This window comes from Drosophila guanche, unplaced genomic scaffold (genome assembly GCF_900245975.1).
Source record: "Drosophila guanche unplaced genomic scaffold, DGUA_6, whole genome shotgun sequence".
NCBI classification, from domain to species: Eukaryota; Metazoa; Arthropoda; class Insecta; order Diptera; family Drosophilidae; genus Drosophila; species Drosophila guanche.
Window position 1 is genome coordinate 5384158 of NW_022995747.1, and position 11931 is coordinate 5396088.

The window sequence follows — 11931 nt, forward strand, 5'->3', positions numbered from 1 at the left end:
TTGTCGAACACTGGAAAAACCTCCGCGTTTTCTTTGGACCATCGATGTATCGATAGATGCCTACATGTATACATAGCATTGTGTTACCTGAGGGGAGGGGAGCTTGCCTTGCGTATAGTTTTTATCTGAATTAAACAAATAAGCTATAAAATAAAGTTATTTGATCCTGCTGCGTTGGCTTTGGACTCGAAACCTTGCTAAGGCCAGTGTTAAGGCCCGTCGTGTAACGAACACACTTGGATGCCACGAAATAAACAAGCGAAGACACAAAACAACAAATTTTTGTGCGTTTGCAGCTGCCACAACTGTTTTGGAGTAACCAAAATAAATTGCCCAGAGCTAGTGCTCTAGTGCAGTGTGCGCGCACACCAATTTGAGACGCAAACGCTCTGCTTTTAGGTAACTCTTTGATTCTGTGGCTGTGGCTGTGGCTATTAAAAACCCGCAGCCGCTGCCTGCTGCCTGCAGCCAGCCTGTCGCTGCTGTATTTACATGTACATTGCTAATAAATGTGTGTTTTTTTTCTCGATCAAAGGGAGCAGGGAGCGAAGCCCATTGTTCTGCCTCGGCGACTAGTGACATCGTTTTGCCCGGCTGCTGTGCTAAAAATGGAGTGGACCAGGGAGAAGACACTGCAGCTCATCGTCGAGTACCGGTGTCGTCGTGGCCTGTGGGACATGACATGTGACGAATATCGCAAGAAAGAAGTCAAGCAGAAGCTCTTGAACGAAGTCGGGCAGGCGCTTGGCGGGAACATACCCACGAACGAGTTGGAGAAAAAGTTTCACACGCTGCGCACTCAATATCACAGAGAAATAAATCGCATGAAACGGAAGGAGCCGTACAACTCAAAGTGGTTTGGCTTCAAGAATCTCGCGTTTCTCAGCTCGCCCTACGCCTGTCGCTCCACGAAGGGCCGCGTGAAGATCGAAATGCAGTCGGACGAGCGCAGCAGTCGGTCCAACGCGCTGGAGAAGCTCATTGAGGAGACGACCAAGGATGTCGACGAGGACCTCATCGATGAGTCGGAGCAGGAGGACATGGAGCTCAAGCCGAAGCTGAGCAAAGAGATAAATGTGCGCTATGTCAGCCATGTCCTGCACGATGAAGAGCACGAAACGATCGAGAGTCATCATCAGCAGTCGCTAATGGATCTGCACGGGGAGCCTGTGGAAGCGGTCAGCTTTCAGGCCAATGAGAACGGAGAGCTCCACTACCAGTCGACTCCAGCGACGAACACTGCCATATCCAGCAACGCGGTGCACGTGCTCTCCGGTCGCATCATAAAGATACCCAAGCGAGACGCCAACGCGGACACAGATGGCGGCTACTACGACGAGCACCACCTGCATCCGCCGCCAGTCAAGCGCCTCTACTACGACACCAGCAACACTTCACACAACGCCACTATATTGGAATCCACGCAAAATGGCACTCCCGTGGTCAACATACGCCTGCCGAAGGTCAACAATGCAGGCAATGTGCCCCTCCTGTCCAGCAAGGCGGGCACCTCGTCCCTCTCCAGCCCAGCCTCACCGACGGTCGTGAACATGCCGCCGCGCGACGAGTTCTCAACGTACGGCGAGTACGTGGCCAATGAGTTGCGTGCCATCACCAACCGGGAGAACCTCATCGCACTCAAACACAAGATCAACACGGTCATATTCGAGACAAACATGGCCGAGTTTCAGAAATAAACACAGTAAACACAGCACTGCACATCCCTTAGCTGCACTTTGACAAACTAATTAACTTACCTAGAGCTAGTGAGCTTTTAACTACAATTTTAGACCTATATTTAACTTAAAATATTGCAATTGTCGTGTTCCCCCTCCGTCTACGCGTCGCCCTATTTCAATTTTACATTTGAATTTGTACATTTAACACACAAACACACACAGACAGAGAAATATGTAACAGTTTAAATACATAAGCCAAATATATAATTTAGTGGAATATTAATTCAGTTTAGTACAGTGGCCCCAGTAGGCTCTTCTTTCGTTGCTTTTACAGTTAAATTTCAGTTTACACAAGATGGCCGATTCCATTTGCGATCCGTTTACAAATCTACCAGTTAAATTTGATATCAACGAACTCGTCAAGGAGTTCAAGCCGGAGTTGCAGGAGCGAAACATTTCAGAGGCAAAGGGACCCCGGGACTTTCTCCATCTGCCCAGCGAAAAATGGGTGGTCTTGCCCAGCTTTGAGCATCAATTGGAGCATTTGAAGCCATATCTTTCGTGCCGCCTGAACGAATATCTGCGTTGTCGGTACAGAAAGTTCCTAGATAATGTGCCAAGGAATTACATAACCATATCCGTGTATGGAACAAACGTTAACAGGTAACAATAGCATATATAAGACCTGCTCCCTACTGTACATTTCCTTTCTAGAATGCCCAAGCCCAGACGGAAGACTTTGAATGGTAAATTCTATGGCGTCGACAATAAGCTAGCGCCCATTCCCGTCTTGGCAGATCCCCGCCAGCATCATGTGACGAAGAGAAAGTAGACAATCAAATTCAAAAAAAGTACAGTTACAGGTACACCGAACAAACCCTTTCTCTCTGTATTTGTGTTATCGGAACCAGCTGATGGCCAGCCTATCGATTCACACACTGGTCACACTAACGACAACAGCTGAAGCTCGCGACCCGAAAAAATCAATAATGCAGAAAAATATCAATTGCGGGCGAAAAATGTTTACAAAATGCATTAGTTGCTGTGGCTTTACGATAATCTATGTGTTTTTCGCCTGCCTGTTAATAGAAAACTGCGGTGAGCATACGTGGCCACCCACACAAAGTGACCCCGATTAAGTTGTGGCTGTATCTGGTATTTCAGTTGCCTTGCACAGGACGCTGCGCCACTACGAATTGTTTCACAAGGACGATGTTTTGCATAGAGTGGTCAAGAGAGGTATTATTAAGCATAGCAGAAATCCATTCAACACCATCAAGGAGGTGGAATTCACGACGCTGGGCAAAAACTTTCGACTGATTTTGCATCCGCATCGCGAGGTCCTGCACAGCAAATTTCGCGCCTATGCCGTGGATGCTGACGGCAACGAGACGGTGGTGCACATGGGTAAATATTCAATTTGGTATACATAAATGTCCACTTACTGAGGCTGTGCTATTGGTTGCTTGCAGATCATGACAGTTTTTACACGGGCCGCGTCTTTGGGGAGCTAGAGTCCTCGGTGCGTGCCCACATCGAGGATGGCACCATGACCATGTCCATCCACCTGCCAGACGAAACGTATCACATAGAGCCCTCGTGGCGCCACTTGCCTGCAGCCAAAAAGGACACCATGGTGGCGTACAAATCGTCCGATGTGAAACTGCACAAAAACGAGCAGGGAGCCACGCCAAAGACTTGTGGCTACATCAAGGAGGGCCTGGAGCTGGAGAGCAAAGACAAAGACGATGACACGGTGGACAATGAGATACATGCGCGCGAGAAGCGCCAGTCGGATCAGTACGAGTACACGCCCACCAAGACCCGCTGTCCGCTGCTGCTAGTGGCCGACTATCGCTTCTTCCAGGAGATGGGCGGAGGCAACACAAAGACAACCATTAACTACTTGGTAAGCTGATGAGCTCTGCTCTAGAGGGAGCTGTCTAATGTCATTTAATCTGCCCCACAGATCAGTCTTATAGATCGCGTGCACAAAATCTATAACGACACGGTGTGGCAGGACCGCTCCGATCAGGAGGGCTTCAAGGGCATGGGCTTTGTGATCAAGAAGATTGTAGTGCACTCGGAGCCCACGAGGCTGCGTGGCGGGGAGGCGCACTACAACATGATACGGGAGAAATGGGATGTGCGCAATTTGCTGGAGGTGAGTTCCGGGCCATCCAAGGCGAAGTCAAAGTTGAATCAATTGTGTCGTGTAGTTGTGATTGCCTCATTAACACTCTCATATATCAATCAATGTATGTAACTCTTGTTCTTGGACTCTCTCTTACTCTAATCCCACCATGACTGCTAACCCGTGTCCGTGTCTGCTCTCTGGGGATTAGGTCTTCTCCCGGGAGTACAGCCACAAAGACTTTTGCTTAGCTCATCTCTTTACCGATCTGAAATTCGAAGGCGGCATTTTAGGCTTGGCTTACGTTGGCTCCCCGCGTCGCAACTCCGTTGGCGGCATTTGCACTCCAGGTTGTGGCTAATCCCAGATAAATCAATACTCGTTTTTGGTCATTTATCATTTGGCTTACACACTTGCGTTCTCTGCTTTGTTTTCCTTCGTTTTGTTCAAGTTTGTTTTGGCATTCATTGACCGTAAAAATAATTCGTTTTTGCCCTCTCTCTACCTTCACCTCAAGAATACTTCAAGAATGGCTACACGCTGTATCTGAACTCGGGCCTGAGCAGCTCGCGCAACCATTACGGGCAGCGGGTAATCACACGCGAGGCCGATCTGGTCACGGCTCACGAGTTTGGACACAACTGGGGCTCAGAGCATGACCCAGACATACCCGAGTGTTCGCCCAGCGCCTCGCAGGGTGGCAGCTTTCTGATGTACACCTACTCAGTCAGCGGCTACGATGTGAACAACAAGGTAGGAGCAAGATCTAAGAGATTTACCAGTTGAATTTAAAGTTTATGTTCCTTTCCTTTTAGAAATTCTCGCCCTGCTCGCTGCGTTCCATACGCAAAGTGTTGCAGGCCAAGTCTGGTCGCTGCTTCTCGGAGCCGGAGGAGTCGTTCTGTGGAAATTTGCGCGTGGAGGGCGACGAGCAGTGCGATGCCGGGCTGCTGGGCACCGAGGACAATGACTCGTGCTGCGACAAGAACTGCAAGCTGCGTCGCAATCAGGGCGCCATGTGCAGCGACAAGAATTCGCCCTGCTGCCAGAACTGCCAGTTCATGGCCTCCGGCATGAAGTGCCGCGAGGCGCAGTATGCCACCTGCGAGCAGGAGGCTCGCTGCACGGGCGCCCATGCCGAGTGCCCGAAGTCACCGGCCATGGCGGATGGCACCATCTGCCAGGAGCGGGGACAGTGCCGCAATGGCAAATGTGTGCCCTACTGCGAGACGCAGGGCCTGCAGAGCTGTATGTGTGATATCATTGCGGATGCCTGCAAGCGCTGCTGCCGCATGAGCATCAATGAGACATGCTTTCCGGTGGAGCCGCCGGATGTACTGCCCGATGGCACGCCCTGCATAACTGGATTCTGCAATAAGGTGAAAGAGAAATTCTATACAGATGATCCCACATTTTTATGCTTATAATTTGTGTTTTTTTAGGGCGTTTGCGAAAAGACCATACAGGATGTGGTCGAGCGCTTTTGGGACATCATTGAGGAGATTAATGTTGCCAAAACCCTGCGATTTCTCAAGGACAACATTGTCAGTAAGTATTTCAGCTAGATTTTCCATTCAACAGTGATCTAATGACATGCTCCTGCCTTCCAGTGGCCGTTGTGCTGGTCACCTCAGTCTTTTGGATACCCATCAGCTGTGTCATTTCATACTTCGATCGGAAGAAGCTGCGCCACGAAATGAAGCTCATCGATTGGAGCCAAAAACTCGATCTCATACATCCCAGCGATGAGAGGCGTCGTGTCATACACATACGGTAGAAATACGCCACACTTGAAGCGAGTCAACAGACCATTTAATTCTGTATTTTATTTTTTAGCGTACCACGACAGAAGATCTCTGTGGCGCGAGCCTGTAACTAGCACAAATCTCGGTGGCGGCCATTTTTTTATCTTCCGTGAGCATTCTTCTCAAAACTGCCACAAATTCTTTTGTATTAAGCGACATATTTGAACATAACATAAAACAATGAATAAAATTCCATATACTATAGACCAACCCAAAACCCACACACACGCACACGCATTCCAAGAACGTACATTTGTTTCGATTTATTTGAAATCTTCCTTTTTGAAAAATATATTTATATTATTTTGCAGCTGCTTTGTCTTCGTGTTTCTGTTCTGCTCTTTTCTGTTTAGTTTTATTTTCTTGTTTGTATCATTTGTTGTATTAGCTTACTGGATAGTTTATTGTTTACTTTACTTCTTTGTAACTTTGCTCTTGCCGTTTGTCTGTGGCACAGCGTCCTCGTCAAAGTCGCCATCGCTGTCCTCCTCTTCGTCGGAATACTCCTCGTACATCTGGCCATCGTCGAACTCGCCGAAGTTCATCTCGGCCTGGAAAAGTACACCAGATGAGCATCACGAAATAAAGGAATCAAGAGTAAATATGCTATACCTTTCCGCAGACATAGACCGGCCCAGTGCCCTGCACCAACTTAAATGTGACCGATCCGTTGGGGAACTCCACATTCGGTCTAAGGCTGCGCGTCTCGCCGACCTTCAGCACTGCTATTGGAATCTTCACAGTCTTTTTCTCACCATCTTCGTTCACGTTTGTCTCTGCCTGCAAAGTGTGCGAAACAACAATTATCTTGAACCCATGCTACACACATTTATGCTGTATACACTGTACCTGTACAACATTAAATTCCCCCGTCTTTGCTTCGGATCCGAGCGAGATCTGTTTGATTATCAACTTGTGTGAGTGGACGACATACTCCTCTGGAATATCGGGTACATCGAACTGTGCAATTGGCTCTTTCTCGCTGAGTGTAACACCTGGGGAAGCAAGCGAGAAAATGTAACTCAGTTTTCCTTTGCCGGCCGGGCCGGCACTCGCCAGCGCCAACTAAATTTCGTGCTGTTTTCGTTCAGATATCCCTATGCACGCGAAAATGTAGCTACTTACCATAAAAAGATTCGGACTCCATTTGTAGTTCTTGTATCACACGGTTGTACAGTCAATTATTAAAGGAAATTTTTTGTACTCTTACACGTGCCCGTAATGATGGCGGTGGTGATGATGATGATGTTGAAGCGTTGAGTAGGGTTGGTAAACGTGCAATGGCTGACGTGCATCTTATCGATAGTCACGCGAATCTGATAAAAATGGAAATATATACTCGAAATCATAAAATGTAGAGGTCCTTCGTCTGTACTTCAATTATTACATTGTGAAATTATAGTTTGAAACAGGCAAATTTCAATATAATTAGTTTTAGATCCCCAGACTGTACCGAAAAACATGTCGATAGATGGGTGGACAACAACCGATAGTGGCCAACCTTCCAACTACCACTGCCACTCACCCCCGATACTATTGATATTATCGGTCGTCTTGCATCTCTAGCTACCATTTTGCAAATTTTTTTGCTCAACACGTGTTCGACGCTCGGCTCTTTTAATTTAATATCAACCAAATAACTGCAATGGCTGAGGAATCTTTCTATGGTAAATATAATAAACCTATGCATGTTTAATTCAAGTCTAGTGCAGCCGCAATATTCGGCCTAAAGTTCGAGTTATGCGTGTGTGAAAGGGCAATGCCTGCCGCAGACGCCGCCGCTTGCCGGTGTTTTTGTTCAAGGTTGCTACCGCTGACTAATTAATGTGTCTGTGCACATACAGTACATGCATACATACAAACCTAATGTAGATACACACATGTGTTTTCTCTTGTTAAGCATAACCGGGGTACTAAGAACAAATAATCTAATTTTCAGGTGTCACTTTGACCGGCGAAAGCAATAGCGTGACGTGGGATGTGGACGAGGACTACGCACGAGGCCAGAAGCTGGTGATCAAACAGATTCTGCTGGGCGCGGAAGCCAAGGAGAATGAGTTCAACGTGGTGGAGGTGAGTGTGCATAAATTTTGTGTGTATGCGCGCGCCGCATGCGTCTGCCGACCCGTCTGCCTTTTGGCTTCTGCTTCTCTTCTTTTTCTTTTTTTTTTGCCGTGTTTTATGCCGGGGCAAGGACCGGTTTCTCTATTCCCATGGGCATGGGCATGGGTTAGGGTAATTTTTGTCTGTACATCTGCAACGAATGCGTCCCCCCATACCCCCCTTAAATTGTAAGTAACTGTACGCAGATACAGATACAAAAAATGCGAATTTAAAGAGAAATATCACACATTTAATGACTTGCTTGCTTCAATCATCGATTTGCGATATCTTTACCGTTGCATCAGCTTCATTTTCCAATGCCTCCATTAGTTCCGGGAAGCTCTCTGAGAACTTTAGCATTTGTCGCGTCTTGCTGTCCATTCGGCAAAGCACCCCCGCTGCCGGTACACTCCAGTTCCAGCAAATGAGATTGCAGTTAAGCAGCGCAAGGTCCTCCCGCACCGAAATGAGGTTCTGAAAAGTAACAGTAGAGGAGGGTAGTAGAGTGGATTGGGGTTCAGTGTTAGCGCCACTTACCAGCGCCACGGTGGTATCAATCGAACCGATCTCGTCTCCCTTGATAATAACTAAGCTTATGGCACCCTGCTGACTCGTCACATGGGATACAATGGCAGTCTTGAGGTATTCCGCTGCCGAGTAGTCGACACTGCCCTTCAGATCGGCCAGGCTCAGCTCCACGCCATTATACTGCCACAAAGAGGGAAGGAAATGCAAACTCGTGGCGAACTTTATGTCTGTTTGAACCAACCTTTTGGGTCTCCAATTGGAATTGCGGCTTCATGCTCTTGTACAGCAGAAAGAGTGCATTAAAGACAATGCCCACAACCATTCCATACTCCAGTGTCCAGAACACACAACACAAAACGGTGACCAGAAAGGGCAGCATATCACGCTCTACAGAGAAACACACAAAACTTGTCTTATTGGCTGGCGCTCTTTATGGTCTGCAGAATACTCACTCTTGGCACGCCATATCTCCGCAATGGTCTCGTATTCTACCATAAACAGCATGGCTGCTATGATGATGGCTGCCAGCGTGGCCTTTGGGATGTAGGCAAAAGTGGTGGTTAGAAAGGCGAGGGTCATGAGTACGAGGGCTCCTGTGGCAGCGCCACCCAGTGGAGTCTTTACGCCACTGGAATTGTTGATGGCCGTCCGCGTGAAGGAGCCAGTGATGGGCATAGACAGAAAGAAGCTGCTGAGCACATTACACATGCCCAGAGCAATCATCTCCTGCGAGGCATTCACAATCTTTCCTTTAGCTAAAGGAGCAAAGAGGTACAGTCTGTAAAACGCTGCACGAAGCACTACTCACAGAAAGCCTTTGCCACGGCCACGCTCTCGAGTATGGACAGCAGGGGAATGGACACCAGTGAGGAGCCAAGGTTCGAGACCATGCCGCCAAAGCTGATTGGCTCTCCGGTTACTGGATCCTGCGATTGAAATGGAGGCACCTGAAAGGGGGGCAGGCCCGAGGTAATGCTGCCACTCACAAGGAATGGCAGTGACTCGGAGCCGAGGCTCAGAAGGTAGCACAAAAGGATTCCCACGAACACAGCCACAGCATTGCGTGAGAGCGACAGGTACTTCAACAAACTGGGGTTGCCACACGGCAAGTCTTTGATTTTCTGCAAGATAATGTCCAAAATTACACCTTGAATGGGCGGAGAATCTCTTTCGGATGTTACCCGCATGAGCAGCAACAGAACTAAGGTGCAGCATCCCAGCAGGGCATCGTTGAGGCGCGTTTGCTTGATGTGGCCAAAGAAGTGGATCCACGAGTCGAGGAACCCCGTGGAGCTGCCTGTTATGCCAAACAGATTGTTGATCTGCCCACTGGCGATGGTAATGGCAGCGGCCATCGTGAATCCTGTGGTCACCGGCACCGAAATGAAGCGCATGAGCACGCCCAGATTGAGAAGACCCAGCAGCAGGATTATGCAGCCAGCCAGGAAGCAGAGTAGAACCGCATTGTCCGGATTGCCGTTCACATAGGGACGCACCATCAGGGCCATGATGGCAGTGGGGCCCACTGTGATGTCCTTGCAGGTGCCCAGCAATATGTAAACAAAGCCGCCCATGAAAGCCGAGTAGAGGCCATAGGCGGGTGGCAGACCGGCCACCGTCCCATAAGCTATAGCCTGAGGCACAGCTGTGAGGCCCACCGTCAGACCCGCCACAATGTCCATTGGCAGAAAGTAAAGCTGATACTTTGGCAGCCAATCTGTGACGGGCAGCAGTGACTTGAAGGTTTGCAGGCTGCAGCAACTGCGTGCCTTTGAGCCCACGGCCTCGCACACATTCGGCAGGCGTTCCCGATATAAATCTGTATCTGGAAGTACATTTTGTAGAGCAATTAAATATATGGACATATATTGGACGCCGGCTAGTTGGGCGCTGTCTGGATATCTGCGTCATTACTTGACTTGATTGGGGGAAATATAGAGCAGAGATTTATAATCACGCATAAATAATCTTTATGCCTGATCAGAGTTCTGAAGTGCCTTAATTATTATTTTCTTTGGACAATTCCCACATAGTTCTCTGTTGTCTTGTGATTGCTGGGAACTGCTTGATGGACAACTTCATCGCGCTTGTCTATCAGCATTCGAAAGAACCCCTAGATCATGCTGTCTTCATGGGTAAACCAGTTTTCCTGTTTAACAGACGACACTTGGGGAATTTCCGTCAATGATATTATGATCCCCATGATGCATAAGATCTCCATTGGTCTGAAGCCCAGTCAAGCTAACGAAAACTCTCTCTGGCGGATACATTATCCACGGCTAGATAGATGGCAGTCTCAGGCTTTGTGGGATTGTTTTTCTTACACCGGAAAGTGTGCTCTCTACTCACCTTCATTATCGCGCATGCTGACAATGGGGAGGGGTTTTTTTAATTAAATTTCACACGTTTCTTTAGAAGATTTTAACTAGCAGCCGGCCACTTGTTGGATGTGAAGGAGAACCGCTCTTCAAGTGAGAGTGCACTTGATAAATATTTCCTGCAAGTAGTAGGGTAAGGGCCGAACCGAACCGAACCGTTTCACACAAGCGTGAGCCAACGAATGGTTAAGCGCAAAAATATAGCCGAATGCGTAGCCAGCCATCCAGCAGAAACTGGAACGAGAAAGACGGTTATCATCGCACCCAGGGGACAGTTTTGGGGAATGAGGTGCTCGTCGTCGACTCGGCTGACAATGATTAGGGAAGCGATAAAGGCAGCGACCACAGATGTATAACCCATGATGAGATTCGAATGTGCTGCGGCGGGGCGCGTAAATTGGAAATTAGAAATGTAATCTGCAAAGTCAACAACTGTCTTTGAAGCACTTGAAGCATTGTATCTATTTGTTCAATCGGCAGCATAATCAAACGAATACTTTTTCATTCTTTTACGCAGGTCAACACAGTGAAGGACTCTGTGCAAATTCCAATTGCTGTCTTGAAGGCAGGAGAGACGCGCGCCGTCAATCCCGATGTGGAGTTCTACGAGTCGAAGGTCACGTTCAAGCTGATCAAGGGCAGTGGACCCGTGTACATTCATGGTCACAACATCAAGGACGATGTCGAGGTGGTCGACATGGAGGAGGAGGATGAGGAGGACGATGTTGCCGAGGACGAGGAGGATGATCACCCAAAGAAGCGTGCAAAGATCGAGCAGAATGCCGCCGCCGCTGCTGGCGATAAAAACGCCAAGAACAAGAAGAAGTAAAAGCCGCCACCGGACAAGAAGAGCCGGAAAATAAATCATCGTAAATCGTCAACCACCATCCCCAGCGATGATGGTTTAAGCTATTTCTTCACGTGTAGATTTAACAAGCAACAAAGTGTTTTAGGCCCTATTTTACAATACGATACATAACATACTGAGAATACAATTTAGTTCCTTTTGAACGAGAACAGCTCCTCAACCTAAACTTTAAACCTCTTAACTACTCTATATTATTACATTCAGTTCAAAGACAACGTTGTGTGCTCGTCTCGTGTAATCTTAAGCGGAAATTCCACACACCAAATCGAACACACAGAGATTTGTATATACATATATAAAACCTACAACTAAACATCTAAAAAAAACAAAAAACAAACCGAACTTCCTGTATGCCCCCCGCCCAACACCCCATTCTTCATAATTGTGGTATGAAATTAAAACTGTCGTCGGTATTTAAATGAAATTTTCGAGTATT

The 11931-nt window shown here is 47.8% G+C and overlaps 6 protein-coding genes across 7 annotated transcripts; 4 read left to right on the forward strand and 2 right to left on the reverse strand.

Annotated features, from left to right (window-relative positions):
- Positions 1 to 77: 77 nt before the first annotated feature.
- On the forward strand, positions 78 to 1962 carry LOC117583629. Its single transcript, XM_034272077.1, has 2 exons — positions 78 to 399; positions 536 to 1962. Exon 2 carries the CDS (start codon positions 609 to 611, stop codon positions 1695 to 1697), a length of 1089 nt encoding a protein of 362 aa, XP_034127968.1. The 5' UTR covers positions 78 to 399; positions 536 to 608; the 3' UTR covers positions 1698 to 1962.
- A 23-nt stretch (positions 1963 to 1985) lies between these two features.
- LOC117583639 lies at positions 1986 to 2544 on the forward strand. The gene is made up of 2 exons (XM_034272087.1): positions 1986 to 2342; positions 2394 to 2544. Exons 1-2 carry the CDS (start codon positions 2035 to 2037, stop codon positions 2509 to 2511), a joined length of 426 nt encoding a protein of 141 aa, XP_034127978.1. The 5' UTR covers positions 1986 to 2034; the 3' UTR covers positions 2512 to 2544.
- A 90-nt stretch (positions 2545 to 2634) lies between these two features.
- LOC117583620 (ADAM 17-like protease) lies at positions 2635 to 5839 on the forward strand. 2 transcript variants are annotated; one of them, XM_034272065.1, is made up of 10 exons: positions 2635 to 2777; positions 2844 to 3086; positions 3152 to 3588; positions 3649 to 3843; positions 4025 to 4163; positions 4331 to 4566; positions 4629 to 5192; positions 5256 to 5361; positions 5424 to 5586; positions 5650 to 5839. In XM_034272065.1, exons 1-10 carry the CDS (start codon positions 2669 to 2671, stop codon positions 5690 to 5692), a joined length of 2235 nt encoding a protein of 744 aa, XP_034127956.1. In that variant the 5' UTR covers positions 2635 to 2668; the 3' UTR covers positions 5693 to 5839. The 2 variants fall into 2 exon arrangements, with proteins under 2 accessions (XP_034127956.1, XP_034127959.1); XM_034272068.1 differs by lacking the exons at positions 4025 to 4163; positions 4629 to 5192; positions 5256 to 5361; positions 5424 to 5586; positions 5650 to 5839 and having other exon boundaries at positions 4331 to 4503.
- A 117-nt stretch (positions 5840 to 5956) lies between these two features.
- LOC117583636 (nucleoplasmin-like protein) lies at positions 5957 to 6901 on the reverse strand. The gene is made up of 4 exons (XM_034272085.1): positions 6744 to 6901; positions 6468 to 6613; positions 6231 to 6398; positions 5957 to 6169 (listed from the first exon to the last, which is right to left on the reverse strand). The coding sequence occupies exons 1-4, from the start codon at positions 6763 to 6765 to the stop codon at positions 6032 to 6034; spliced, it is 474 nt and encodes a 157-aa protein (XP_034127976.1). The 5' UTR covers positions 6766 to 6901; the 3' UTR covers positions 5957 to 6031.
- A 228-nt stretch (positions 6902 to 7129) lies between these two features.
- Positions 7130 to 11919, forward strand: LOC117583637 (nucleoplasmin-like protein). Its single transcript, XM_034272086.1, has 3 exons — positions 7130 to 7285; positions 7558 to 7691; positions 11145 to 11919. The coding sequence occupies exons 1-3, from the start codon at positions 7264 to 7266 to the stop codon at positions 11454 to 11456; spliced, it is 468 nt and encodes a 155-aa protein (XP_034127977.1). The 5' UTR covers positions 7130 to 7263; the 3' UTR covers positions 11457 to 11919.
- LOC117583622 (sodium-independent sulfate anion transporter) lies at positions 7950 to 10813 on the reverse strand. The gene is made up of 7 exons (XM_034272070.1): positions 10599 to 10813; positions 9431 to 10074; positions 9058 to 9370; positions 8702 to 9004; positions 8491 to 8636; positions 8259 to 8429; positions 7950 to 8195 (listed from the first exon to the last, which is right to left on the reverse strand). Exons 1-7 carry the CDS (start codon positions 10612 to 10614, stop codon positions 7989 to 7991), a joined length of 1800 nt encoding a protein of 599 aa, XP_034127961.1. The 5' UTR covers positions 10615 to 10813; the 3' UTR covers positions 7950 to 7988.
- Positions 11920 to 11931: the final 12 nt, after the last annotated feature.

What these genes read in the sequence shown, in the direction of transcription:
- LOC117583622 (XM_034272070.1), bottom strand. An exon ending in GGCCGTGGCAAAGGCTTTCT is followed by an intron (nt 9,005 to 9,057) that starts GTGAGTAGTGCT and finishes TTGCTCCTTTAG; the next exon opens with CTAAAGGAAAGATTGTGAAT. An exon ending in TCCAATTGGAGACCCAAAAG is followed by an intron (nt 8,430 to 8,490) that starts GTTGGTTCAAAC and finishes TCTTTGTGGCAG; the next exon opens with TATAATGGCGTGGAGCTGAG.
- LOC117583636 (XM_034272085.1), bottom strand. Translation starts at nt 6,765, where the DNA reads ATGGAGTCCGAATCTTTTTATG. An exon ending in GGAGTCCGAATCTTTTTATG is followed by an intron (nt 6,614 to 6,743) that starts GTAAGTAGCTAC and finishes TTGCTTCCCCAG; the next exon opens with GTGTTACACTCAGCGAGAAA. An exon ending in GGGAATTTAATGTTGTACAG is followed by an intron (nt 6,399 to 6,467) that starts GTACAGTGTATA and finishes CACACTTTGCAG; the next exon opens with GCAGAGACAAACGTGAACGA.
- LOC117583620 (XM_034272065.1), top strand. Translation starts at nt 2,669, where the DNA reads ATGCAGAAAAATATCAATTGCGGGCGAAAAATGTTTACAAAATGCATT. An exon ending in CCTGTTAATAGAAAACTGCG is followed by an intron (nt 2,778 to 2,843) that starts GTGAGCATACGT and finishes CTGGTATTTCAG; the next exon opens with TTGCCTTGCACAGGACGCTG. An exon ending in TGGCGGCATTTGCACTCCAG is followed by an intron (nt 4,164 to 4,330) that starts GTTGTGGCTAAT and finishes CTTCACCTCAAG; the next exon opens with AATACTTCAAGAATGGCTAC.
- LOC117583639 (XM_034272087.1), top strand. Translation starts at nt 2,035, where the DNA reads ATGGCCGATTCCATTTGCGATCCGTTTACAAATCTACCAGTTAAATTT. An exon ending in TATGGAACAAACGTTAACAG is followed by an intron (nt 2,343 to 2,393) that starts GTAACAATAGCA and finishes TTTCCTTTCTAG; the next exon opens with AATGCCCAAGCCCAGACGGA.
- LOC117583637 (XM_034272086.1), top strand. Translation starts at nt 7,264, where the DNA reads ATGGCTGAGGAATCTTTCTATG. An exon ending in GGCTGAGGAATCTTTCTATG is followed by an intron (nt 7,286 to 7,557) that starts GTAAATATAATA and finishes TCTAATTTTCAG; the next exon opens with GTGTCACTTTGACCGGCGAA. An exon ending in ATGAGTTCAACGTGGTGGAG is followed by an intron (nt 7,692 to 11,144) that starts GTGAGTGTGCAT and finishes TCTTTTACGCAG; the next exon opens with GTCAACACAGTGAAGGACTC.
- LOC117583629 (XM_034272077.1), top strand. Translation starts at nt 609, where the DNA reads ATGGAGTGGACCAGGGAGAAGACACTGCAGCTCATCGTCGAGTACCGG.